The sequence below is a fragment of the Alexandromys fortis genome, unplaced genomic scaffold (assembly GCF_014885135.2).
Source record: "Alexandromys fortis isolate MF-2015 unplaced genomic scaffold, M_Fortis_MF-2015_v1.1 scaffold_28, whole genome shotgun sequence".
Classification (NCBI taxonomy): domain Eukaryota; kingdom Metazoa; phylum Chordata; class Mammalia; order Rodentia; family Cricetidae; genus Alexandromys; species Alexandromys fortis.
In genome coordinates, this window is record NW_026067901.1 from 15,158,535 (window position 1) to 15,185,325 (window position 26,791).

Consider the following 26,791-nt stretch of genomic DNA (forward strand, 5'->3'; position numbering starts at 1 on the left):
GCGATGTTGGGAATAGGATGCACCACCAGGGATACTTGCTTACATGCACATTACATGTGGTACCCTGTTTGTCTTAGGGGTTCTATTGCTATAAAAAGATGCCATGACCATTGCAACTCTTAAAAGGAATATGTTTAATTTGGACTGGCTTATAGTTCAGGTATTCAGTCCATTAAAGTGTGGCAGCATGCTCACAGACATGGTATTGGAGAGATAGCCGAGAGCTCTACATCTGGATCCACAGGCAGCAGCAGGAAGAGAGTGAGACACACTGGGCCTATCTCGAATATCTGAAACTTGAAAGCAGCACCTCAGTGGCACACACTTCCTCCAAGACCACACCTAATGCCACACCTCATGGGTATATGGGGTGGGATTTTCTTTCAAACTATTGCATATCCCATGAACTGGAAGTGACAGGAGCAGCTGTTGACACAGGTATTCTGTGTTAACCCTGCACAGCTTCAGCCTTCACAAGAAATCGTTGGAGCAGTTAATGACTGAGAATGCTCACTGCAGTACTAGTTGACAGGCCAATGGTGATGGACTAAAGGACATAAGGAAGGGAGGGAGGGGCACCAGAGTGTGGGATAAGGTCAACTTAACCCACGTCCTCACTTCCAGGACTCCCATTCAGCCCTAACACAATCCTAGGTCAATCTGCAATGTGGTTTGTTGTTTAGAGTGTACCCACACGTTTGTTTTGGGTGCTGGATCTGCTAGAAGGAAACATGGAGGTTTGTCTTCATTCAGAAGGTACCACCGTGCTCACAGAAGTCTTTTGTAGAGCCAGCTTCATGCACTAGAGCCTCTCCAGAAGAGGTTTTATGCAGAAAGGATCCTGTGGAGCTGCACAGGCAATAGGAACGAGAGGGACAGCCCAAGTCTAAGACTCCAAAGAAGTTGAGGGTTTGTACTCCCATGTGATGGCCACACCAGCCTTTGAGATTTGCAAGCTAGAATAAGTTCTCTTGATAATCCAAGACTATGAGGGACTTTAAAGGCTAGAACTGGAGATGAGACCAGTGATGAGTTGAGGAAGACAGCTAGGTTAATCCTGGGCTAAACTGGGAACTGAGACAGGTCTTGGTGAACAGTGAACACAGGAGCACCCACACCCTTTCTGAGTGTCACGGGTGCTGAATACATTCCTGGTGCTTCTGCACATCCCAGGACTGCCTGGCAAAGTCTGCCCTAGGCAGAAGGCAACTCTGCTGGGTGAGGTAACGGCAGGGTATAAGATGGCCTGATATCCTAAATAGCATCCTCAAGACCTTATTGATGCTTTGCTGGCTGAGATGGAAAAAGTGAGAGACTGCACATCAGTGTCTGGTGGATTGTATGTTTTTAAAGCCAGTAACCTGGTACCTGGGCTGCCTGAAAACAATAAAACAATTATGGGACTTCTTTATGTTCCTGAGCCCACTGTCTGCCTGGCCCAGGACAGGAGGAACCCCAAGAGCAACTTTGATGATAACCTATTTGTGGTTGCTGGAATGTAGCCATCTGACCCTGTTGGTTTGGGTTCTGTGCATGATCCTGCCCTTAGATAATGTGGTGTAAGGCTGAGGTTTGAGGCAAAACTATGGTTACAGTCCCAGACTTGTGACACAAGTGGTTCCTAGCACTGGCTTGACCCAGATTTCCACAAAAGTATGGGTATCTTTCTCACATGGATCGGCCCTCAACACAGAGATAAAAAAACATTGGGTTGGAGTCTTTATACTTTTTCACTGAGGGAATATACTGTCTCCAGGCTATGTCCAAAAGGAGGCTGGTGGCATCATCGGGCAGGTGTGGCCTCCACAGAAAGCACCCAAGCCTGTGTGCCCTTTACCACTGCCAAGATCCATGAGGTGAAGCACTTTGGGGATAAAATACCAGTGAATTTGTCCCATGTGACATCTTAGGAAATTGAAGTATAGGGCTTCATCATCCCCTAATTAATCATGGACTCTCCTCCCTAGCATAGCCACCCCAAATAAAGGCTACTTCATTCTGGATTTCCAGCATACCGACAGGAGTGCGTTACGGTGATGCAGCCATTGCTGATAGAGTTCCCAGGAAGTGAGAGAACAAATGAAAGCAAGTGCTAAGTGATTTTAGAAAGCACTACACACAGACATGGGGTTGGGCAAGGGGAACTATGGGGCTCGGAGGGGGGGGGCGGGGGGAGGCAAGAAGCCTCTAGGGGCAGAGTTTGTGCATATGAACTTAGTAGCTAGGATCTTGGTGTTCCCATTGACCCTAGGTTCATACTCTGTGCCTCCTGCTGGAAACATCACCAACCTGGCCATGGTGATGAAGGATGAGAGCACCTGGGAGATGCCCCACCCCCCTTTCCATCCTGAACACTTCATGGAATCCCAGGACCACTTTATGAAACAAGGAGTCTTCATGCTGTACTTAGCGGTCGCTGTGCCTTTTCTAGGGTGTCTTGAGGGACAGAGCCAGATCCTGGGCTGGATTCATATGCCTTGGGGAGCTCCTGGCTAACATAAAACCCTTTAGTCTTTTGGCGCCCAGTGGACAGTACTAGTACACTGACCGTGGCATTTTCAGTTCCAGTTAGCCCAAGCCCCTACCAGCTCTGTACAGTTGTACACTAGCAGGGGTACCAATTCCAGACTGATAAATAATAAGTCTTAAGGTGGTCATTTGATTTCTTGATCTAACCTCAGTTCTTGTGTACTGGGTTCTCAATCAACAATGTACAACCAACCTTTACAATAGCTTGTATGTTATGAAAGAGTCCTGTGTCAAGAGCAGTGGCATAAGTATGCACATTCAACATGTGAGGCCAGCAGCAGAATACTTACAAGTTCTAGGCTAGTAGGAGCTGTATAAAGAATTCAAAAGCAGCCTGTATCTCTAATAATGATAATATAAATAAATAAAAATGAAGGAAGGGAGAGGAGAAAGGGACACCTGTGCTGATGTTCAGCAAGTGCCAGCTAAACCTGTATCACACATAGACACCCATCAGTGGCTGCTGGTTTGGTGAGCACTAGCTACAACCAGAAGTCAAGACTCTGGGCAAAGAAAATGAGTTTGTGTAAATCAGTACAGTTCCTTTTGGATGACAGATACTGGTGATGGTAGTCCCTAAGACCCTGTGATACTGCAAATTGCTGAAAGTATTCACAGTTAGAAATGTTGCCATTCTCAAGGCTAAAGAGAAAATTTGTAGCAGTAAAGGCGACATACAAGAATCCAGGGGAATGATTCCTTGATGTCCTCTCTGAAGACACCTGTCCAGACAGGAGAATGCTTCCAGCAACCAGTGTGACCTAGGAAGTGCCAATAGGAAGTTCAAAAGTCTTAGAGAACTGAAAATTTGGGATTTGGTAGGGATAGGAGTAGGGAAGACAGTTCTGGAGGCATGGAGTACTCCACAGGGCCGACCTTGGTCTCCTTACCCTCCGAGATCAAACTTAAGCATTCCAAGACTGACCTAAACAGACTCCTTTTTTTTTTTTTAAATTCTTACCTCCTAAGACACCAGTAAATGTTAGATAACTCCCCATAGTCTGATTCCTCAAGAGTCAGACGTATAAACAGTGCACTTTTGTTTCCCAGCAGCCCAGACTTGAGTAATAACACAAACTATTTAAATTGCAACACTGTTTGGCCTATGGCTCAGGCATATTCCTAGCTAGCTCTTATGTCTTAACCCACTTCTATCAGTCTAGGTATTGCTACGTGACTGTGGCATTAATTACCTCATTTTCTACATGTCTTGTTTCTTCAGCAGCTGGCTGGCATCTGCTTGACTCCTCCCTCCCTTGTCCTCCCCCTCCCCCCGGAGTTTCAGCCTGGCTTTACTCAGCTAAACCATTGGCCAAAACAGCTTTATTCTTCAACTGATAAAAGTAAAACATGTACAGAAGGACATCCCGCATCATCTCCCCTTTTCTAATTAAAAAGGAAGGTTTTAACTTTAACATAGTAAAGTTACATATAGAAAATGGGTATGAAGCAAAAATTATAGTTGAAATATTTAGTTTATTTACATTTGGCAAATTAAGGAAAATACTCTTATCTATTCTATCTGTGTGTATAGTTATGTATCTAATTTATCTTTGATCATAACTAAGAAAATTATAATTGTAACTATCTAGTCTTCAACTCCATCAAAGACCCCAGAATGATATATTATTAACTAAGTAAACAGGAAGTGCATTGTAAGCAACTTCCAAAGTTCTAGAAATGATGTCTGGACAGTCACCCAAAGTTCTTTTGTAATATTGGGGCATTCATCTTCAGTCTATAGGCCCATAATATCCTGCAGACTTTTCTGTGGGTCCTGCATGTCCAGTTCTTACAGCATACCTACTTTAGCAGTCCAGGCAAGAACAGTTTCTTGCTCAAATGACTAGCCTTGTCACATTGAAGGCAAGTTCCATAGCAAGTTTCTTCAATATCTATCAACATCTCTGAAGTAATTGATGCTGCCCAAAGCAGATATATCTCACTGTTGAGAAAAGTCTAAGTTCTTAAAACACTTTAAATTCCATATTCTGTAGGTCTTTGAAAGGTTTAAAAAATACCTATATATATATATGAAATATATCTCTGCACGTCTAGAAAACCTAATGAGTAAAATTTGACTGTTATATGACTATTAATGTGTATTTTTAATTACACATTACATTTTAAATGAAGTGCATAAACATAATACCTTAAACAAGAGGAGAAATCTATATATACACACTATATAATATATATAGTATAACAAAATTGACGTCAATTTGTATCAATAGACCAAAATTCATACTAATATAAAGTATTTATCTCTGTATCATCCCCCCATTTTTAAAGAAATTTACTGTGACCATTACTATTTATAATCAACCCCTTTAAAGCAAAAACACATTTATAAACAATCATTTTGGGAATTTGGGCGTAGTTTTCTCCAAATGCTTCCTGCTGTTTGTTGGGCGAAATATTTTTAGTGTTAATGGAGACTTTGGGGGGGGGGGTGTCTTGTTCCATCAAACCACTTTAGTCTGGAAGGAATCCACAGGATCTCGTCTTCTGTGGAAACAAAAGCAAAATCTCTTTTCCAAAGTAACATATCCTTAGGCTCAAATTATGAAGTCAAGATACCTTTTATATATATGTTGGTTTAGCTTAGGCTTGTACAACAAAATGTCTCTTTGTAGTTAGCTAATTCACAGTCAAAATATTCAAAGAAAACACAATAATATACATAATCCAGACTCTGTATTTTTCATCTTTTCATGGCTTTTTTTTATGTTACTTTTACTGTCTCTTTAAGGACTTTGTTTTATTTTTAAAAATTATTTCTATAACTGCCTATACCCATTTTCCTTTTTTTTGAGCCTATGTACATTTTTAAACACATTAGACCCATCTAGAGGTATATTTTTGTCAGAATATGCCTTTATTTCATATCCATAATCCTTTTTTGATTATTGCTTTAAACTGTAAGCAGGCATGGCTAGGATCAGAGCCACCACTTTGGCTGTTGGTTCCACCCTGCTTGGCTTTCCAACATGGCAGAGATCTGTCGACTGCCAGCTCTGGGAGTCTTGTTTACCACTCCAACTCTAGGAAATAGTTGTCCCATGCTGACACCAAGTAATTTACAGCATGCTGCCCACAAACCCCATTCAAGTGTTCTGTAGCAGGACCTCCCAAAAGAAACTGTCTCTTAATGGAACCATGCAGTTTTTGCTGCTAATATCGAGCAAGGAAACCTTCTCTTAAAGGAGCCACACCGTTGCTCACTGCCAGCAAACAGAGCCTATCTGAAAATATGTGGCTACCAAGAGGCTCCAACTGACTCCCCTTTTTTGGGGTCTAGAAGCCCTCCCCCTTAAAAAAAAACTTTCTTAGGCTTTATGTGGATGTATGTTGCTGAATGTTGGGTGCCATTATGTAAACAGACTGTTCATTTCCCAGCCACACTGATTCGAATAAGCATATAGAAACTATTAATTACAACATTGTTTGGCCAGTGGCTTAGGCATATTCCTAGCTAGTTCTTACATCTTAAATTAACCCATTTATATTAGTCTATGTATTGCCATGTCGCCCAGGGATTACTTCATTTTCTACGTCTTGTTTCCTTGGTAGCTGGCTGGTATCTGCTTGACTTTGCCCTCTCTCTCCCTCTCTCTCTCTCCCTCTCCCCCCTCTCTCTATCTCTCTATCTCTATATATCTCTCTCTGTTCAGATTTCCCACCTGGCTTTACTCCTCTAAGCCATTGGTTGAAATAGCTTTGGTTCATCAACCAATAAAAGCAACACATATTCAGAAGGACATCCCACACCACAGACGTTTATTTTGGAATGTAAAGTATTAACTCCCCAAACTGAGTTAACTCTTCTGTGAATAATAATATATTTTAGCTTCCAACTCTTTCCCTATTTTCTGGTGGTAGAGCCAAGTCCTTATATGCAGCAGATCCTACCAGTGAACAAAACCCCCAGGCTCCCTGTATTAGTATTTGGGAGCTCTGACCAAAATACTTGAAAGAACAACTCAAGTAGGGAAGATTTATACATTATCACCCTGTAGTGCATTTGCTTGGGCAGAACATCAAAACATCCAGAACAGATGCACGAGGAGGATGTTCACAGCATGCTGGACAGGAAGAAGGAGCTAGGACAAAGTCCACAACCTGTTTTTTCACCACTGTCCAGTAAAACCATTATATTTTGAGCATACCAAGAGATTAATCCCATTTCTAGATCAAAAACCCTTACCTATTATTTATTGAAAGACCCTCAGACATGTCCTTTAATGACCTCCAAGGGCATTTCTCAATCAGGCCCAGTGTTGTCAAGTCCACTGATAACAGGCAACCACCTCCACTGTCCATCCACAGATTTTTTTTTTTAATCTTCAGAACTGAAGTTCTAGGCCAGAGAGATAGTTCCGTCAGGAAAGGCACTTGTTGCACAAAATTGGAGACCTGAGTTTGATTCCCCAGAAACCAGGTAAAGGCAGCAGGCAAGAATTAACTCCTTATAATTGTTCTCTGAAGTCCTCATGTACTCACACATTAAACACACATACAAACACACAATTTAAAAGAAAAAATTAAAAACTCTGTCCATAGATGATAGCTCTCCATACCTCACCACATTAAGCTGCTAATAATGGTAGACTTTATTTGAATTTACATAGTATAATCCCACTTTTTTTTTGTTTGTTGGCTTATTTCACCTCCAGTTCTTTCATGCTGTGTGTAGCTAATGTTTGGTAACATTTGTGGTCCCAATATTCCATATAAATTTTAGGAATTTTGGAATGTAGTAGGGATTGTATTGAATGCTTAAATCCTATTGAGTAACAGAATTTCCATCTAACCTGTGAACAATACAGCAAGCCTTGCTTCCCGTATTCATGTTCTCTAAATTTTTACTTCTTGGCAGGTATGATGGCACACGGCTTTAATCCCAGTACTTGGAAGGCAAACAGATCTCTGTGAGTTCTAGGTCAGCCGGGTTTACAGAGCAAGTTCCAGGACAGCCAGAGCTACACAGAGAAGCCTTGTCTCAATCCTGCCATCCCCCCAAAAAACAAACCAAAAGAAGACCAAACAAAAAATAAATTTTACTCTGGCAGTGCATTCTATTTATCTATTATTCACTCACTTCTGATGATTTTTATAGGTCACTGTGCAAATAATTTATTCGTTGTATTCTATATGTGTGCACATGTTTGTGTGTGACTTCTTCAGAGGAGAAGAAGTGTACATGTATGCATGTCCTCATTGCTGTGTGGAAGCCAGAAGTCAAAGTTGAATGTATTCTCCAATTGTTCTCCACCTTGTTTATTGAGACGGTTCACTGAACTTGGAACCCATTCACTGAGCTAGACTGGCTGGCCAGCACCTGAGCACCCAACTTTTCTGCCTTCCTAGCACTGGGATTGCACTAGTGGTTGGTGGGTCCAGATGCTCGGGAATGAATGCATGTCCTCCTGCTTGCACAGCAAGCAGCATACTGTGAGAGTGACTGACTTACCCTTAAATATTTGTTCTTTTTGGTGCTAGTTTATATATAATACCACTTGTTCTTCAATTCTCAGATGGTTCGTTGTTAGATTAAAAAACAGCAAGTGGTTTTCTTGTGTTACCTGATATCTTTGCTGAATTTGTTTAATGTTCTTATATGGTATCATGAAACCTCCCCGTCACCTACACATACAATTTTATAATCTATGATCAAGGATTGTGGTCCTTCTTCCTACCTGGGATGCATTGTCTCAAGTGAGCTGTGGTCCTGTGTCTCACAGACCTGATCACACTTCTACAACACTCAGAACCAAGAGCCTCCAGTGTGTCCAGCATATTCCACTGGATTTCAGGTTTTCATGAGAATAATGGCCCTACTCACCCGCATAAGAAACAATGCCACTGGGTAACTCAATTCAGTGGCTGCTGGGCTTTGCCCTATACCCTATGCCCTTGGACTCTGTTCTTTGTGATGAGAAGACATGAGGTCATGTCCAGAACAGTTTCGGCCCACTGACAACTACCTCTACAACTTGGGAAGTTGAAATTGAGATTAGTTCAGTGTGATGACATAATTCAACAGTTTCCTTTGTTTTCATTTTGGGAATAAACAAAAACATCCAGGAATTATATATGAGGCTAATGCTCAGTATTTTACATATGTCATCTCAAACATAAATTCTGTGGCTTGTGTTTCCGTAGGTAACATCCTGTCATACCATGAGGGGTGATGTAACCATTCAGGTATGGGAGTTTCACCAACACCAAACAAACCCAGGCCATCCTTTGCCCAAATGAGCTTTCCCAAGTCAACAGTCTGAGTCACAATGACCCCAATGAGTCATCACTCTTCCTAAACTGACTAGCTTTGCATTTCCCACCATGCCTAGGGAAAGAAAGCACAGAGCTAGGGATGGCTCTAGGTGTCACTGTTGGTCTTCACTTCAATGAACCCAGGCAGTTGAAGCCAGCAAAGGGAAGGGCACACAGGTCAGTCCAGGAGAGACATGCCCAGGTTCCATTTGTTTTCTTCCAGAGGAGTCCAAGGGACACTGATTAACTATATGTTGACATGTGAATAGAGAATTGTGAATCTGGGAACACTGCTGGCCAATGACAGCCCGGGACTCAATTCCACCTTCCTGTTGTAGACATGGCACATCTGTGCAGCTGACATGAATACCAAGACCCCAGTCCCCATGGAAGTCACACTGATCTTACAGGACACAAGTGCTCACGTGGCTGAGGGGCCATGGACTGAGGAGGAAGGGAAGCAAACAGTGCTAGCAGGCAGATGTTACCAGAGCATCCAGGTCATCTCCCATGAGCTGGTGACACACAGGAACCTGTACAGCATACAGTGTGTGACACCCCTCACCTACTGAGTGTACTTACCTCTCGGGGCCTCACTCAGCCTGAAGTAGGAAGATCAGACCCAGTCAGCAGCATGGCTTCTCTTTCACGTCATCATACGTGACACACAGAAGAGAGGTGGAGACCTGAGGAGAGGCAGAAGGTGTGACAGCTAGCATCCAGGCCTGGCCAGGAGGTCTCAGAAGTTATCCTGGGAGGGTCCTGGAGCAAACCAGGAGGAAACCATCAGCCTGAGCCTGTGAGTGAGCAGAGCACAGTTGTCTCTGTCCCTCCCCTCCTGAGTGTGACCCAGGCTGCTGTCCCAACCCACATTCAGGGCACAATTCAGTCACATGGAGCTGGACAAAGATCGTTGTCTGTGGTCTAACCTAGAACGCCGTCCTGTGTAACTGGGTTTTGCATGGCCAGGAGTCATGGAGAGGAACAGGAAGCAGACTTGGGTCTTCAGGACATCAACAAGCATGGAGTCCTCCACAGGTCCTGATGACACAGATGTGGGCAGAGAAGGGGGCAGCTGAGTTAGTCGAGAGGAGATGACCCAGGGTCTAGTCCTTACTGAGGGCTGCATGGTGTGAATCTGGCTCTAACTCATCTGCTGCCTCCCTTCTGCCACACTGGAGGGGCAGCAGAGATCGCTGCCTGGATTCCACTTGGGACTTCTGAGCCCTTGACCTTCACAGCTCTGGACCCTAGCAAGGACAGGAACTGCAGCTTTGTTGACCCCAGGAGTTATGACTTGGTACATACAGTGTGCCCAGCCCAAAAATGCCATTTGTTGGAAGGCTTGAAGTCATCTTGCATTTCCCCCATGGCTGCCCATACTAACCACAGACCTCTGGCATGAGTAGAAACAAAGGGTAAATAAAGGAAAGAGATCACCATGTGACTAGCAGCTCACCTCACCTAAGGGTCACCAGTGACTATCACAGTTGTTGACATTTCTCAGCATTCTTGGATCTGAAGGAAGAAGGGCCCAGGTTCTGAGTTAGGCCTTCCTGGTCAATTCTGCAACCTCACACCTGTCCACAAGACTCAAGAGGCTGTAACCACCATCCTCTTCCTGCCCCTAATTCACTACAAAACCAATCACGGGAATTTACTCTTTTTATTTATTTATTTTATTTTATCGAGCTATATATTTTCTGCTCACCTCCCTTCTTGTCCCCTCCCCTTCTGCCCTCTCCTATGGTTCCTTTGCTCTCAATTTACTCAGGAGATCTTGTCTTTTTCAACTTCCCATGTAGATCAGATCTATGTATGTCTCTCTTACAGTCCTCATTGTTATCTAGCTTCTCTGGGACTGAATTGCAGGCTGGTCTTTTCTTTGCTTTATGTCTAAAAGCCACTTATGAGTGAGTACATATGATAACTGTCTTTTTGGGTCTGGGTTACCTCACTCAATATGATGTTTTCTAGATCTATCTTTTGCATACAAATTTCAAGATGTCATTTTTTTTCTGCTGTGTAGTACTCCATTTTGTAAATGTACCACATTTTCCTTATCCATTCTTTGGTCCAGGGACATTTAGGTTATTTTCAGGTTCTGGCTATGACAAACAATGCTGTTATGAACATAGTTGAGCACATATCTTTGTGATACTATTGAGTATCCTTTGGATATATACCCAAAACTGGTATTGCTGGATCTAGAGGTAGATTGTTTTCTAATTTTCTGAGAAATTGCCATACTGGTATTGAAAGGAGCTATACCAGCTTGCACTCCTACCAGCAGTGGAGGAGTGTCCCCTTTCCCCCCCATCCTCTCCAGCATAAGTTGTCATCAGTGGTTTTGATTTTGATCATTCCTACAGGTGTAAGATGGCTAGGATGTTGAGTGTCTCAGCCATTTTAGATTCCTCTGTTGAGAGTTCTCTGTTTTGGTCTGTATTCCTTTTTTTCTGTTTAACTTGTTCTTTTGATGACCAATTTCTTGAGTTCTTTGTATATTTTGGAGGTCAGACCTCTGTCTGATGTGGGGTTAGTGAAGATCTTTTCCCATTCTGTAGGCTGCCATTTTGTCTTGTTGACTATGTCCTTTGCTTTTCAGAAGCTTCTCAGTTTCAGAAGGTCCCATTTATTAATTGTTTCTCTCAGTGTCTGTGGTAATTGGGTTATATTTAGGAAGTGGTCTCCTGTGCCAGTGTGTTTAAGTGTACTTCCCAGTTTTTCTTCAATGAGGTTCATGGTGGTTTGTTTTATGTTGAAGTCTTTTATCCATTTGGATTTAACTTTTGTGCATGGCGATAGATGTGGATCTATTTTCATTCTTCTACATGTTGATATCCAGCTATGAAAACACCATTTGTTGAATATGTTTTCTTTTTTCAATTTGATATTTTTTGCTTCTTTGTCAGAAATCAGGGTTTGTAGGTATGTCGGTTGATATCCGGGTCTTCAATTCAGTTCCATTTGTCCTTCTTTCTGTTTTCACACCAGTACAAGGCTGTTTTCAGTACTGAGGCTCTGTAGTAGAGTTTGAAGCCAGGGTTTGTGATGCAGAGGCCATGTGTCCTAAAGTGCTGTATTTTATTTATTTATTTATTAATTATTTATTAAAGATTTCTGCCTCCTGCCCGCCACCGCCTCCCATTTCCCTCCCACTCCCCCGGTCAAGTCCCCCTCCCTCGTCAGCCCAAAGAGCAATCAGGGTTCCCTGCCCTGTGGGAAGTCCAAGGACCACCCACCTCCAGTATTTTTGTGTCCTGTCAACAAAGTGCTCCTTGTGCCTCCATGGCAGTATTTGCCATGTCTGTTGCAATGTTCACAAATCCCTCAAAACTGCCTGTGTAGCACGATGGAAACACCCAATCCATCCCCAGTAATGATAACGGTGGACACAGGGATCCACCCAGCAGGAAGTAAAGGATGAATAAAATTAGACAGTGGCCTCTTCGTGACAAGCACCTGGACATCCTGCTGGTCTCTTCAGGAATCTCTTAAGAGTTGTAGACAGTTTCCTAGCTTTTTCAGATCAGAGCTAAGAAGTTTCCAGGTTATGACATTGGCCATCCTCATGCATTGAGTGACCGCACACCTGTACTCATGGCTCCCCGGACTGGAGCTGCCCTCCCCACGCTGCCTCTCACTCACCCTCATTGGCTAGCCACACATGCCACTTCAGTGACCCTTGCTACGCAGTGATAGTGCATGCAGAGTCAGTCACACCTCCTGTCCTATGAGTTGAGTATTCAATGGAGCTTCAAATATGTCCTCATTCATTCTGAGACAATGGCCTCAGGCCCCCAGAGCTCTTCCAGTGGGGCACATCGCTGACTGACTTTGCTATACCTTGTGATGCTGCCCCTTGAGGAGGGTCCACTGGTGCTCTGCCCACTGTGCTCACAGTGCCAAACCCTACATAACCACTGTGGTCAGTTCCCTGAGGAGAAGCTGAAGCTACTCCCATTAAGAAGTACCCATTGAGAGAAGAGAGGACATGAACCTCTGAGCCTGACTTGCCCTGGACTTCCCTGACCTCTTGCTACACAACCTGACTGAACAGTAAACATAGCTATTTGGCTCAAGGCAGAGAACAAAGTGCAGCCTTCTCCCCTTCATAAGGGACCAGGTGCCCAGTTTGTCTTCAGAGTGTCTTTCCTGATCCTAGGTGTCTGGATTAGGGATTCCCCTAAACAGCCTGGGAAGCAGGGGCAGCCATGGCACTGCTGACTGGAGATGGCCTGTGGTCTGTGGTCCTATTCACGGCCATCTTCCTGCTCCTGGTGGACCTGATGCACAGACGCAAGTTCTGGACCGCCCGCTACCCTCCAGGTCCTGTGCCCCTACCTGGGCTGGGCAACCTCCTGCAGGTGGACTTTGAGAACATGCCATACAGTGTGTACAAGGTGAGAGATGGCAGTGGAGGGCAGTAGAGGTCAAGGTGCCCCCAGCAGTACATGGTGGTGCTGATGCCACAGGATAGACAGGAAGATGGCCACCAAGAGAGAGAAGGCTTAGTGGTTGCCTCGTGGCAGTTGCTTCTGGGTCTGAGGAAACTGTGGACTTTCTAAGAGCAGTTCAGTATGGAAAAGACCATGGAGGCAGATGTGGAGTGTGATTGGAGAAGATAGAGGTCAGGGAGGGCTGAGTTTTCTTGTGATTCCATCAGTGTCTGTGGTCTCAGTCACAGAGGGGAAGAGTCAGGTTTCATTGTAGCATGTCAGTGAGGATGGGCTGCGTCTGCTATAATCTCTTGCTGCTGTATGGTGTTATGCCTTGCTGCCCATCTCAGGAACCTGATTCCCTCATGTATGGTGGGGTATGAGGGGGTGCGGATCATTTTCTCACAAGATGACAACTTAATGATCGTATCTGCTGTGAGAACTTTGCTGGATTTAGAAGATAGGATCATGCAGGCATAAGGTGTCATACCTCAGACTAGAGATGTGGTCGGTGGTAGAGCATTTTCCCAGCATAGGGCAGGACAAAGGCTCAATAACAGATACCATAAAATGTGCTTATGTGCAACGACACACGTGACACATTACACACGCACACAGACAGACACAAATACATGTGTTGTTCTTGGATTGTCCAGTCTGCTAGGGACCTTCATTTTCTAAGCATTCTGAATTTCTGCTTCAGCTTCGTCAACGCTATGGTGACGTGTTCACCCTGCAGATGGGCTGGAAGCCCGCAGTCGTGATCAATGGACTGAAGGCGGTGCGGGAAGTGCTGGTGACCCATGGAGAGGACACTGCTGACCGCCCTCCAGTGCCCATCTATGATCACATGGGCTATGGGCCCAAAGCAAAAGGCAATGAGTTATAATGGGGCAAGGGCAGAGAGAATAGGGCTTGAGGAGCAGTGACCAGAAGACAGACAGGACCTAATAGAGGGGATGTGTTTAGGCAATTCAGTGGAAAGTCACTGCTATGGAGGGTGGAGCCTCCAAAGCTGCGCGTGCTGATTGTGATAGCAAAGTGCTGGGGCGCTGGTGGCTCAGACTGACCACAGGGAAAGGTTGGGAGCAGAGCAGACAGCATAGACACGTATCCTTGGTTACACACAGATGTCCCTGCAGGTGTGGCATTAGCACCATATGGACCCGAATGGCGAGAACAGCGGCGATTCTCTGTGTCCACCATGCGAGACTTTGGCCTGGGCAAGAAATCCCTGGAGCAGTGGGTGACAGAGGAGGCTGGACACCTCTGTGACGCCTTCACCAAGGAGGCAGGTGGGTGACGGGTGAGATGTAGAGATGAAGGCAGGCACTTATGAACGACGTCATGACTTGCTTGCATCTCTGCTCCTAGGACAAGCATTTAATCCCACCACCCTCCTGAACAAAGGTACATGCAATGTGATTTCATCCCTCATTTATGCCCATCGTTTCGAGTATGAAGATCCTTTCTTCAACGGGCTGCTCAAAACGTTACAGGAAGGTCTTGGAGAGGACACTGGCTTCATTGCTGAGGTATGAGACTCAGGGCAGTCAGTATGCATGGCCACTTCTGTGCTGTAAAATCAGAATGCATATTCAGAGGGAATAGGTTGAGGGCATTGTGTGATATTCAAATGCATAAAGAAACCTCTTGCCCTTGGAAATCTCAGATAACAGGAGAGGAAGAGTGGACCAAGAAAAGGGGTGAGGCTCTGCCCCCCTCTACATAGAAACCACGTAAGATTGTTAGATGTACAAAGTAGAATAGACATTTTGTTCACCCTGGGCTCAAGACAACCTACAGGAAGGACCAGAGGACACAGCAGGTGATGTTTGGGGACAACCAGATCCTGAGTCCTCTATAGAAGAGTCTGGGAACTAAAAAGAAAAGGGCTGGGAACTGAGTCTGGTCCAGGCGAACACTGAGCAGAGTAGCATCCAGGGACAAGAGAGATGATGGCCTGTGGGTGAAGGAACTTCCAAAGGAAGCCTGGAGATCTGAGCTGGATCCGTGGGACTCACATGGAAGATAGATCCTACTCTACCAGTTGTTCTCTGACCTCCAAACAGGAGTCTTTGTGCACATGTATGTGTGAGAGTGTACATGCAGGCACACACACACACAATTATTCTTAATTATGAATAAAAACACCTAGACCTGTACCTTTGACAGCTGCTGAACACATTTCCGGTGCTTCTGCGCATCCCTGGGCTGCCTGGTAAAGTCTTCCCCAAAATGACAGCATTGATAAACTTAATGGATAAGTTATTGATGGAGCACAAGGGAACCTGGGACCCTGCCCAGCCACCCCGAGACCTGACAGATGCCTTCCTGGCTGAGATGGAGAAGGTGAGGATAGCAGTAAAGATGGGGGCAGGGCTGAAGTGTTCTGTGACTTGTGATGCCAGGGAAGTGGGGTTTCTATGTCATCCATGACCCCAACACCTTTGGTCTTGAACACAATGGTGGATCATGTTGGGGTTTACTTCCTGTGTCCCTGAGCCTACCTTCTCTGTCTGGACCAGGCCAAGGGGAATCCTGAGAGCAGCTTCAATGATGGGAACCTGCGCGCAGTAGTAAGTGACCTGTTCACTGCAGGGATGGTGACCACCTCAACCACACTCTCCTGGGCCCTGCTGCTCATGATCCTACACCCGGATGTGCAGAGTGAGCCTGGCTGAGCCTGAGAGGGAGGGTGAGGGAAGAAAGATAGAAGTATTTGAGAAGCATCTGGGGCTCCACCATCACCTTGACCCAGACTCCCACAATTCTGATGGCAGTCTTAAGTCACCNTGTTGATGGAGCACAAGGGAACCTGGGACCCGGCCCAGCCACCCCGAGACCTGACAGATGCCTTCCTGGCTGAGATGGAGAAGGTGAGGATAGCAGTAAAGATGGGGACAGGGCTGAAGTGTTCTGTGACTTGTGATGCCAGGGAAGTGGGGTTTCTATGTCATCCATGACCCCAACACCTATGGTCTTGAACACAATGGTGGATCATGTTAAGGTTTACTTCCTGTGTCCCTGAGCCTACCTTCTCTGTCTGGACCAGGCCAAGGGGAATCCTGAAAGCAGCTTCAAAGATGGGAACCTGCGAGCAGTAGTAACTGACCTGTTCACTGCAGGGATGGTGACCACCTCAACCACACTATCCTGGGCCCTGCTGCTCATGATCCTACACCCGGATGTGCAGAGTGAGCCTGGCTGAGCCTGAGAGGGAGGGTAAGGGAAGAAAGATAGAAGTATTTGAGAAGCATCTGGGGCTCCACAATCACCTTGACCCAGACTCCCACAATTCTGATGGCAGTCTTAAGTCACCTACTCACCCAGTGGTAGAAGGTCAAGTTAGAGCCACTAAGGAACTGCCTCACTGAGGGGAGGTTGTTTCTCCAGGCCGCGTCCAACAGGAGATAGATGAAGTCATAGGGCAGGTGCGGAGTCCAGAGATGGCAGACCAGGCCCGCATGCCCTACACCAATGCTGTAATTCATGAGGTGCAGCGATTTAGTGACATAGTACCAGTAAATATACCACATATGACATCCCGTGACATTGAAGTACAGGGCTTCCTCATCCCCAAGGTAGGCATGGTCACTGTCATCCAAGGGTCACCACTGGGCAAACAAAGGCTATAAAGACCAAGAGCTCCACGGCCTGGATTTGCAGATGGTGAAGGGACCAGCCTGGGTGTGAGTACACTGCAGCCATTGCCCAGGACTCCCCAGGGAAGAGGATGGCTAGTGGAATAAGCCACAGGGTTTCAGGGAGCACTGCACACAGGGCCAGCTTCTGATTTGGGTGGCTTTGTCATATGGCCTTGAATGGTACCAGAAAATGGTACCAAGGGGATCTGAGGTTGAGGTTAATGAAAGAACCCTGTGTGTGCATGAAGAGGTTGTGCATGTGACCATGGTAACCAGGGTACTAGCAACCACAACCCAGTCAATGTTCACACCATGTGCCTCCTGCCAGGGGACGACCCTGCTCACCAACCTGTCGTCAGTGCTGAAGGATGAGACTGTCTGGGAGAAGCCCCTCCGCTTCCATCCTGAACACTTCCTGGATGCCCAGGGCCGCTTTGTGAAGCATGAGGCCTTCATCCCATTCTCAGCAGGTCCTGTGGGGTACCTGTCTCCATGTCCTCCCAGGGTGTCTTAGAAGGCAGAGCATCCATCAGGTCCCAGACTGATTGAGCCCCTTTTCTACTTACAGGCCGCCGAGCTTGCCTGGGGGAGCCCCTGGCCCGCATGGAGCTCTTCCTCTTCTTCACCTGCCTCCTGCAGCGCTTTAGCTTCTCGGTGCCCAGTGGACAGCCCCGACCCAGCGACCATGGCATCTTTGCATTGCCCGTTATCCCAACCCCCTACAAGCTCTGTGCAGTTGTGCGCTAGAAAGGACAGCAGCTCCATCCTTCTTCCCAGCTTGTGCTGATTGATGTCCAATAAACCTGGTCTGTGGTTCCACTCAGATTACAGGTCCTACCCCCATCCTTGTCTTCACTGTGTCCAAAGACAACAGTCTACAGTCTTTCCCCTCTGTCCCAGACCTCCCCTATAAACAACTTTCATGTTGTGAGCAGTTTACTGAGCCAACAGCAGTGGCACAGGCCATCAGTATAGCAGAATGGAGGCTGAGACAAGAAGATTGCAAGTCAAGACCAGCCTGGGCTGTATGGCCTGGTCTACTTACTGAGGTCCTTTCTTCCAAAAAGAATAAGGTGGTGGGTGGAGTAGGTCACGAGGTGATAAAGAGACAGAGGAGGGAACAAAAGGGACAATGAGAGGGGGAAGCATCGGGACAAAGGAGGAAGAGAGGTCATTCTACTGGTGTCAGTGATTGACTGTAGATCACAGGCAAAGGCCTTCAATGGCTGAGGGGTTGGTGACAAACCGCACACAGAAGTCAGAGCTCTGTGGTTTCTGTGAGGAAGTGTGAATGACGTGTTGTGGGATTCAGCACAACTCTTGTTTGGGGACAGATGTTGGTGTAGATACCCAGGATCCTGAAGTGTCACACATGGTTAGGGGTCTCTCACTGCTAGAGAAGCTGCTGTCCTCCCAGCTCACCTGCAGCAGTGAAGGGATGCAGGAGAACATCTGCTGTAGGAAAGGTGTCAGCATCCAGGAGGATGGGCAGGATCCTGCTGTGCTGTCTGGGGCCATCTCTCCAGACCAGGGAGAGTGTCCCGGCCAGCCTATAGGTATGATATAATGGGTGTTTCTCACTAGGAAAGCTCAAGAATCTTGGAATTTTGGGGTTTCTGGGTCCGGGGAGAACATGGAGGTATGCAGCAGCCCTCAGGGCTCATCTTAGTCTCTGTATAATCTGAGGCCACACAGTAGCATCCCAAGCCCCATCCTCTATGGTATGCTTGAGACACAGCTGTGCAGACACTGGTTTTGCTTTTGTTTTGTGAAATAGAAAATGTCCTCCCACTGACTCTCTGTCATGGAATGTTAGAGAAGCCCACAGAGCCCATCAGTAGTCAGACAATGGCTCGTGTAATGTTAAGGACCAAATGCTCACCGAGCTAGGTTAACTTTACTTCACAGTCCCACCTCCTTGCTGCCTAAGGGAATAGCCACATCGATTGCCAACACCCCTTCTCCCCTGCCCACCCCCTTATTCTTACCGTGCATTCGTGGGTATTTGCTTGCATGTGTACGGCGCCTGAGGAGGACAGGAGTGCACATGAGATCTATAGGGATTGAGTCACAATTAGTTGTCAACCTCCTGCGGGACCTGGGAGTCAAGCCTGGGTCATCAGCAAGAGTAGTCAGTGTGCTTCACTGTCAGGACATCTGGACAACTCTCCTCCTTCCCCTTTAATGGATCTGGAAGGTGCACCACTTTTGCCCAGTTTCTATGGCAAATTAGCATGTCTACTGTGATTAAAACTGTGTGTTACCACTGCCTGGTATGTAAGGCTGATCAGGGTGGCTGTTTTACTCTCTGGTCCTCAGGCAAGCTTTATTTGTTAAAATACAAGTGAAATATCACCACATTTCCTCTACTTGTCTAAAATAAAAGATGACTATAACTAATATGAGATAAACTATATACAATAAGTACTATGAGTATATTCAATATGTACAGGCAACAAATACATCAACAATGTCTCGTCCACTTGCGTTCAACAATTTCAGCAACAATACTCCATATCTATCCTATTCTTAGTGAGTCCAAGGGCTTATACCTAATTTACTTTCAATCATAACTTGCTTTCTGCAAAGAAACAAGAAAAACTATAACAATCTAGTCTTCAACTTCCTCAGAGACCTAAGAAGGAAACAATATCAGCTGAGTAAGCAGGAAGTGTTAGCAAGCAACTCACAAAAATATGTGAGTAGTGACAGAATCCAGGAATTATATGTGAGGCTGATTCTAGTATTTTACTTATGCCATATTTACATATGTCATAGCACATAAACATAAGCATATGTTCTGTGGCTTGTGTTTCCATAGGTAACATCCTATCATACCATGAGGAGTGAAGTAACCATTCCGGTATGGGAGTTTCATGAACACCAAAAACAAACAAACAAATAAACAAAAAAACCCTGGCCATCCTTTGCCCAGATGAGCTTCCCCAAGTCAGCACTCTGAGTCACAATGACCCCAGTGAGTGCTCACTCTTCCTAAGCTGACTGGCTTTGCACTTCCCATCATGCTTAGGAAAGAAAGCACAGAGCTAGGAATGGTTCTACGTGTCACTGTTGGTCTTCACTCCTGTGAACCCAGGCAGTTGAAGCCAGCAAAGGGAATGGCACACAGGTCAGTAGAGACATGCCCAGGTTCCATTTGTTTTCTTCCAGAGGAGTCCAAGGGACAGTGATTATCTGTTGACATGTGAACAGAGAGTTGAATCTGGGAACACTGCTGGCCAATGACAGCCCGGGACTCAGTTCCACCTTCCTGTTGTAGACATGGCACATCTGTGCAGCTGACATGGATTCCAAGACCCCAGTCCCCATGGAAGTCACACTGATCTTACAGGACACAAGTGCTCACGTGGCTGAGGGGCCATGGACTGAGGAGGAAGGGAAGCAAACAGTGCTAGCAGGCAGATGTTACCAGAGCATCCAGGTCATCTCCCATGAGCTGGTGACACACAGGAACCTGTACAGCATACAGTGTGTGACACCCCTCACCTGCTTGGTGTACTTACCTCTCAGGGCCTCACTCAGCCTGAAGTAGGAAGATCAGACCCAGTCAGCAGCATGGCTTCTCTTTCACGTCATCATACGTGACACACAGAAGAGAGGTGGAGACCTGAGGAGAGGCAGAAGGTGTGACAGCTAGCATCCAGGCCTGGCCACGAGGTCTCAGAAGTTATACTGGGAGGGTCCTGGAGCAAACCAGGAGGAAACCATCAGCCTGAACCTGTGAGTGACCAGAGCACAGTTATCTCTGTCCATCCCCTCCTGACTGTGACCCAGGCTGCTGTCCTGACTCCATTCACAGGTCTGTTCAGGCCAAGTTGGAGCTGGACAAAGACACTTGTCTGTGCTCCAACCTAGAGCGCTATCCTCTTGATCAATAAATAAATAGGTAAATTTAAAAAATGTATAATGGTAGACAATATTACCATCCAGAAATTTAATAACATTTTGTTTCTACTATGGATAGTTATGACAAACAATGCTGCTATGAACATAGTTGAGTACATGTCCTTGTGGTACTATTGAGTATCCTCTGGGTTTATACCCAGAAGTAGTATTGCTGGGTCTTAAGGAAGGTTGTTTCCTAATTTTCTGAGAAGTCACCATACTGATATCAAAAAGGGCTGTACCCGTTGGCACTCCCACCAGCAATGGAAGAGTGTTACCTTTACCCCACATCCTCTCCAGCATAAGTTGTCATCAGTGTTTTTGATCTTTGCCATTCTTACAGGTGTAAGATGGAATCTCAGAGTTGTTTAGATTTGCATTTCTCTGATGGCTAAGGATGCTGTCATTTCCTTAAGTGTCATTCAGAGAGTTCTCTGTTTAGGTCTGTACTCCATTTTTTAATTGAATTATATATTCTTTGAATAACCAATTTCTTGAGTTCTTTGTATATTCTGGAGATCAGACCACTATCTGGTGTTGGATTGAGGAAGCTCTTTTCCCATTCTGTCGGCTGTCGTTTTGTCTTGTTGACTTTGTCCTTTGCTTTACAGAAGCTTCTCAGTTTCAGTAGGTCCCATTTATTAAGTTTCTCTCAGTGTCTGTGCTGCTAGAGTTATATTTAGGAAGTGGTCCTCTGTGCCACTGTGTTCAAGTGTACTTCCCACTTTCTCTTCTGTGAGGTTCAGTGTGTTTGCTTTTATACTGAGTTTTTTGATCCATTTGGACTAGAATTCTGTGCATTTCAATAGATATGAATCTCTCTTCATCCTTATACATATTGATACCCAGCTATGCCAGCACCATTTGTTGAATATGCTTTCTTTTTTCCACTTGATATATTTTGCTTCTTTGTCAAAAATCAGGTGTTTGTGTGTGTGTAGGTTGATATCCGTGTCTTCTTTCTGTTTTTACACCAATACCAGGCTGTTTTCAGTATTGTAGCTCTGTAGTAGAGTTTGAAGCCAGGGTTAGTGATGCAGAGGTCATCAAGTGTTCAATGGAGCATCAAACATGTCCTGATTCATTCTGAGACAATGGCCTCAGGTCTCCAGAGCTCTTCCAGTGGGGCACATCGCTGACTGACTTTGCTATACCTTGTGATGCTGCCCCTTGAGGAGGGTCCACTGGTGCTCTGCCCACTGTGCTCACAGTGCCAAACCCTACATAACCACTGTGGTCAGTTCCCTGAGGAGAAGCTGAAGCTAGTCCCATAAGAAGTACCCATCAAGAGAAGAGATGACATTGACCTCTTAGCTTACTTGCTCTGGACTTTCCTGACCTCTTGTTATACAACCTGACTGAACAGTAAACACAGATACTTGGCTCAAGGCAGAGAACAAAGTGCAGCCTTCTCCCCTTCATAAGGGACCAGGTGCCCAGTCTGTCCTCAGACTGCCTTACCTGATCCTAGGTGTCTGGAGCAGGGATTCCCCAACCAGCCTGGGAAGCAGGGGCAGCCATGGCACTGCTGACTGGAGATGGCCTGTGGTTTGTGGCCCTATTAACGGCCATCTTCCTGCTCCTGGTGGACCTGATGCACCGATTCAAGTTCTGGACTGCCCGCTACCCTCCAGGTCCTGTGCCCCTACCTGGGCTGGGCAACCTCCTGCAGGTGGACTTTGAGAACATGTCGTACAGTGTGTACAAGGTGAGGGAGATGGTGGTGGAGGGCAGTAGAGGTCATGGTGCCCCCAGCAGTACGTGGTGGTGCTGAAGCCTCTGGATAGACAGAAAGATGACCACCAAAAGGACGAATGCTTAGTGGTTGCCTTGTGGCAGTTGCTTCTGGTTCTAAGGATACTGTGGACTTTCTAAGAGCAGAGACATATATGGAAAAGGCTATAGAGGCAGGCATGGAGTGTGGTTGAGCAGGACAGAGATCAGGGACATCCTAGTTCCCTTGTGATACCATCAGTGGCTTAGGTTTCATGGCAGAGGGGAGGATAAGAACTCATTGTAGCGTGTCAGTGAGGATGGGCTGCGTCTGCTATAATCTCTTGCTGCTGTACGGTCTCAGGCCTTGTTGCCAATCTCAGGACCCTGATTCCCTCATGTATGGTGGGGTATGAAGGAGCACAGATCATTTTCTCACAAGATGACAACTTAATCATCGTATCTGCTGTGAGAACTTTGCTGGATTGAGAAAATAGGATCATGCAGGCATAAGGTGTCATACCTCAGACTAGAGATGTGGTCGGTGGTAGAGCATTTGCCCAGCACAGGGCAGGACCAAGGTTCACAATGCATACCACACAATGTGCTTATGTGCAAATGCACACGTGACACACACACAACACACAGACACACATGTTCTTTGTTGAGGTTATATTGTCCAGGTTACTAGGGATCTCCATTTTCTAAGCATTCTGTCCCTCTACTTCAGCTTCGTCAACGCTATGGTGACGTGTTCAGCCTGCAGATGGCCTGGAAGCCCGTGGTTGTGGTCAATGGACTGAAGGCGGTGCGGGAAGAGCTGGTGAACTGTGGAGAGGACACTGCTGACCGCCCTCCCATGCCTGTCTATAATGAAATGGGCTATGGACCCAAAGCAAAAGGCAAAGAGCTCTAGTGGGGACAGGGCAGAGAGAATAGGGCTTGAGGAGCAGTGACCAGAAGATGGACAGGGCCTAATGGAGGGGAAGTGCTCAGATAGTGGAGGGGAAATCACTGCATGGAAGGTGGAGCCTCTAAAGCTGCACGTGCTGATTGTGATAGCAAAGTGCTGGGGCGCTGATGGCTCAGACTGACCACAGGGAAAGGTTGGGAGCAGAGCAGACAGCACAGCCACGTATCCTTGGTTACACACAGATGTCCCCGCAGGTGTGTCATTAGCACCTTATGGGCCCGAATGGCGAGAACAGCGGCGATTCTCTGTGTCCACCATGCGAGACTTTGGCCTGGGCAAGAAATCCCTGGAGCAGTGGGTGACAGAGGAGGCTGGACACCTCTGTGATGCCTTCACCAAGGAGGCAGGTGGGTGACGGGTGAGATGTAGAGTTATGGGCATGCACTTAAAAACAACGTCATGACTTGCTGGTATCTCTGCTCCTAGGACAAGCATTTAATCCCACCACCCTCCTGAACAAAGGTGTATGCAACGTGATTTCATCCCTCATTTATGCCCAGCGCTTCGAGTATGAAGACCCTTTCTTCAATGGGCTAATCAAAACATTACAGGAAAGTTCTGGAGAGGACACTAACTTCACCGCTGAGGTATGAGACTCAGTGCAGTCAGTGCACATGGTCATTTATGTGCTGTAAAATCAGAATCGATATCATTCCGGGGAGTAGGGTGAGGGCATTGTGTGATATTAAGATGCAGGAGGAAACCCTTTTCCCTTAGCAAATCTCAAATACCAGGCGGCGAAGAGTGGACCAAGGTCAGGGGCTCTAGAAAGAGGGTGAGGCTCTGCCCCTGTCTACATGGAAACCACGTAAGACCGTTAGATGTACAGAGTACAATAGACATTTCATTCACCCTGGGCTCAATCAACCTACAGGGAGGACAGAGGATGCAGCAGGTGATGTTTGGGGACAAGCAGACCCTGAGTCCTTTGTGGAAGAGGCTGGGAACTAAAAAGAAAAGGGCTGGGAACTGAGTCTGGTCCAGGCGAACACTGAGCAGAGTAGCTTCCAGGGTCAAGAGAGATGGCCTGTGGGTGAAGGAACTTAGCAAGCAAGCCTGGAGATCTGAGCTGGATCCGTGGGACTCACATGGAAGATAGATCCTACTCTACCAGTTGTTCTCTGACCTCCAAACAGGAGTCTTTGTGCACATGTATGTGTGAGAGTACACACGCGCGCGCACACACACACACACACACACACACACACACTAATGATTCTTAATTAGGAATAAAAACACCAACACCTGTATCTTTACAGCTGGTGAACACATTCCCAGTGCTCCTGCGCATCCCTGGGCTGCCTGGTAAAGCCTTCCCCAAAATGACAGCATTGACGAACTCACTGGATAAGTTGTTGATGGAGCACAAGGGAACCTGGGACCCGGCCCAGCCACCCCGAGACCTGACAGATGCCTTCCTGGCTGAGATGGAGAAGGTGAGGATAGCAGTAAAGATGGGGACAGGGCTGAAGTGTTCTGTGACTTGTGATGCCAGGGAAGTGGGGTTTCTATGTCATCCATGACCCCAACACCTGTGGTCTTGAACACAATGGTGGATCATGTTGGGGTTTACTTCCTGTGTCCCTGAGCCTACCTTCTCTGTCTGGACCAGGCCAAGGGGAATCCTGAAAGCAGCTTCAACGATGGGAACCTGCGCGCAGTAGTAACTGACCTGTTCACTGCAGGGATGGTGACCACCTCAACCACACTGTCCTGGGCCCTGCTGCTCATGATCCTACACCCGGATGTGCAGAGTGAGCCTGGCTGAGCCTGGGAGGGAGGGTAAGGGAAGAAAGATAGAAGTATTTGAGAAGCATCTGGGGCTCCACTATCACCTTGACCCAGACTCCCACAATTCTGATGGCAGTCTTAAGTCACCTACTCACCCAGTGGTAGAAGGTCAAGTTAGGGCCACTAAGGTACTGCCTCACTGAGGGGAGGTTGTTTCTCCAGGCCGCGTCCAACAGGAGATCGATGAAGTCATAGGGCAGGTGCGGTGTCCTGAGATGGCAGACCAGGCCCGCATGCCCTACACCAATGCTGTCATTCATGAGGTGCAGCGATTTGGTGACATTGTCCCAGTAAATTTACCACGTATGACATCCCGTGACATTGAAGTACAGGGCTTCCTCATCCCCAAGGTAGGCATGGTCACTGTCATCCTAGGGTCACCACTGGGCAAACAAAGGCTATAAAGACCAAGAGCTCCACGGCCTGGATTTGCAGATGGTGAAGGGACCAGCCTGGGTGTGAGTACACTGCAGCCATTGCCCAGGACTCCCCAGGGAAGAGGATGGCTAGTGGAATAAGCCACAGGGTTTCAGGGAGCACTGCACACAGGGCCAGCTTCTGATTTGGGTGGCTTTGTCATATGGCCTTGAATGGTACCAGAAAATGGTACCAAGGGGATCTGAGGTTGAGGTTAATGAAAGAACCCTGTGTGTGCATGAAGAGGTTGTGCATGTGACCATGGTAACCAGGGTACTAGCAACCACAACCCAGTCAATGTTCACACCATGTGCCTCCTGCCAGGGGACGACCCTGCTCACCAACCTGTCGTCAGTGCTGAAGGATGAGACTGTCTGGGAGAAGCCCCTCCACTTCCATCCTGAACACTTCCTGGATGCCCAGGGCCGCTTTGTGAAGCATGAGGCCTTCATCCCATTCTCAGCAGGTCCTGTGGGGTACCTGTCTCCATGTCCTCCCAGGGTGTCTTAGAAGGCAGAGCATCCATCAGGTCCCAGACTGATTGAGCCCCTTTTCTACTTACAGGCCGCCGAGCTTGCCTGGGGGAGCCCCTGGCCCGCATGGAGCTCTTCCTCTTCTTCACCTGCCTCCTGCAGCGCTTTAGCTTCTCGGTGCCCAGTGGACAGCCCCGGCCCAGCGACCATGGCATCTTTGCATTGCCAGTTACCCCCACCCCTTACGAGCTCTGTGCAGTTGTGCGCTAGCAAGGACAGCAGCTCCATTCTTCTTCCCAGCTTGTGCTGATTGATGTCCAATAAACTTTGTTTGTGGCTGCCACTCAGACTCCTGGTCCAACCCCCATTTTGTCTTTACTGTGTCCAAAGACAACAGTCTACAGTCTTTCCCCTCTGTCCAAGACCTCCCCTATAAACAACTTTCATGTTGCGAGCAGAGTTTGCTGAGCCAAAAGCAGTGGAACAGAACTGCAGTATAGCAGGATGGAGGCTGAGGCCAGAAGACTGCAAGGCCAGTGTAGTAGATCAGGAGGTGATGAAGAGATAGAGGAGGGAACGAAGGGGAGAATGAGAGGGCAAAGCATTGGGACAAAGTAGGAAGTG

General features: G+C 46.8%; 2 protein-coding genes across 3 annotated transcripts; both read left to right on the forward strand.

The window, feature by feature from the left end:
• Nucleotides 1-13,022: 13,022 nt before the first annotated feature.
• On the forward strand, nt 13,023-17,719 carry LOC126492091 (cytochrome P450 2D27-like). 2 transcript variants are annotated; one of them, XM_050128225.1, is made up of 9 exons: nt 13,023-13,211; nt 13,951-14,122; nt 14,390-14,542; nt 14,622-14,782; nt 15,423-15,599; nt 15,776-15,917; nt 16,644-16,831; nt 17,223-17,364; nt 17,463-17,719. In XM_050128225.1, the coding sequence occupies exons 1-9, from the start codon at nt 13,023-13,025 to the stop codon at nt 17,639-17,641; spliced, it is 1,503 nt and encodes a 500-aa protein (XP_049984182.1). In that variant the 3' UTR covers nt 17,642-17,719. The 2 variants fall into 2 exon arrangements, with proteins under 2 accessions (XP_049984182.1, XP_049984190.1); XM_050128233.1 differs by lacking the exon at nt 15,776-15,917 and adding an exon at nt 16,303-16,444.
• Nucleotides 17,720-22,235: 4,516 nt separating this feature from the next.
• On the forward strand, nt 22,236-26,516 carry LOC126492078 (cytochrome P450 2D27-like). Its single transcript, XM_050128220.1, has 9 exons — nt 22,236-22,508; nt 23,244-23,415; nt 23,681-23,833; nt 23,913-24,073; nt 24,746-24,922; nt 25,099-25,240; nt 25,440-25,627; nt 26,019-26,160; nt 26,259-26,516. Exons 1-9 carry the CDS (start codon nt 22,320-22,322, stop codon nt 26,435-26,437), a joined length of 1,503 nt encoding a protein of 500 aa, XP_049984177.1. The 5' UTR covers nt 22,236-22,319; the 3' UTR covers nt 26,438-26,516.
• The last annotated feature ends 275 nt before the right edge of the window (nt 26,517-26,791 follow it).

Coding starts and splice junctions, on each gene's coding strand:
- LOC126492091 (XM_050128225.1), top strand. CDS start 13,023: ATGGCACTGCTGACTGGAGATGGCCTGTGGTCTGTGGTCCTATTCACG. Junction 15,918..16,643: donor CCTACACCCGGATGTGCAGA/GTGAGCCTGGCT, acceptor TTGTTTCTCCAG/GCCGCGTCCAACAGGAGATA. Junction 16,832..17,222: donor AGGGCTTCCTCATCCCCAAG/GTAGGCATGGTC, acceptor GCCTCCTGCCAG/GGGACGACCCTGCTCACCAA.
- LOC126492078 (XM_050128220.1), top strand. CDS start 22,320: ATGGCACTGCTGACTGGAGATGGCCTGTGGTTTGTGGCCCTATTAACG. Junction 23,416..23,680: donor CTATGGACCCAAAGCAAAAG/GCAAAGAGCTCT, acceptor ATGTCCCCGCAG/GTGTGTCATTAGCACCTTAT. Junction 24,923..25,098: donor TCCTGGCTGAGATGGAGAAG/GTGAGGATAGCA, acceptor TGTCTGGACCAG/GCCAAGGGGAATCCTGAAAG.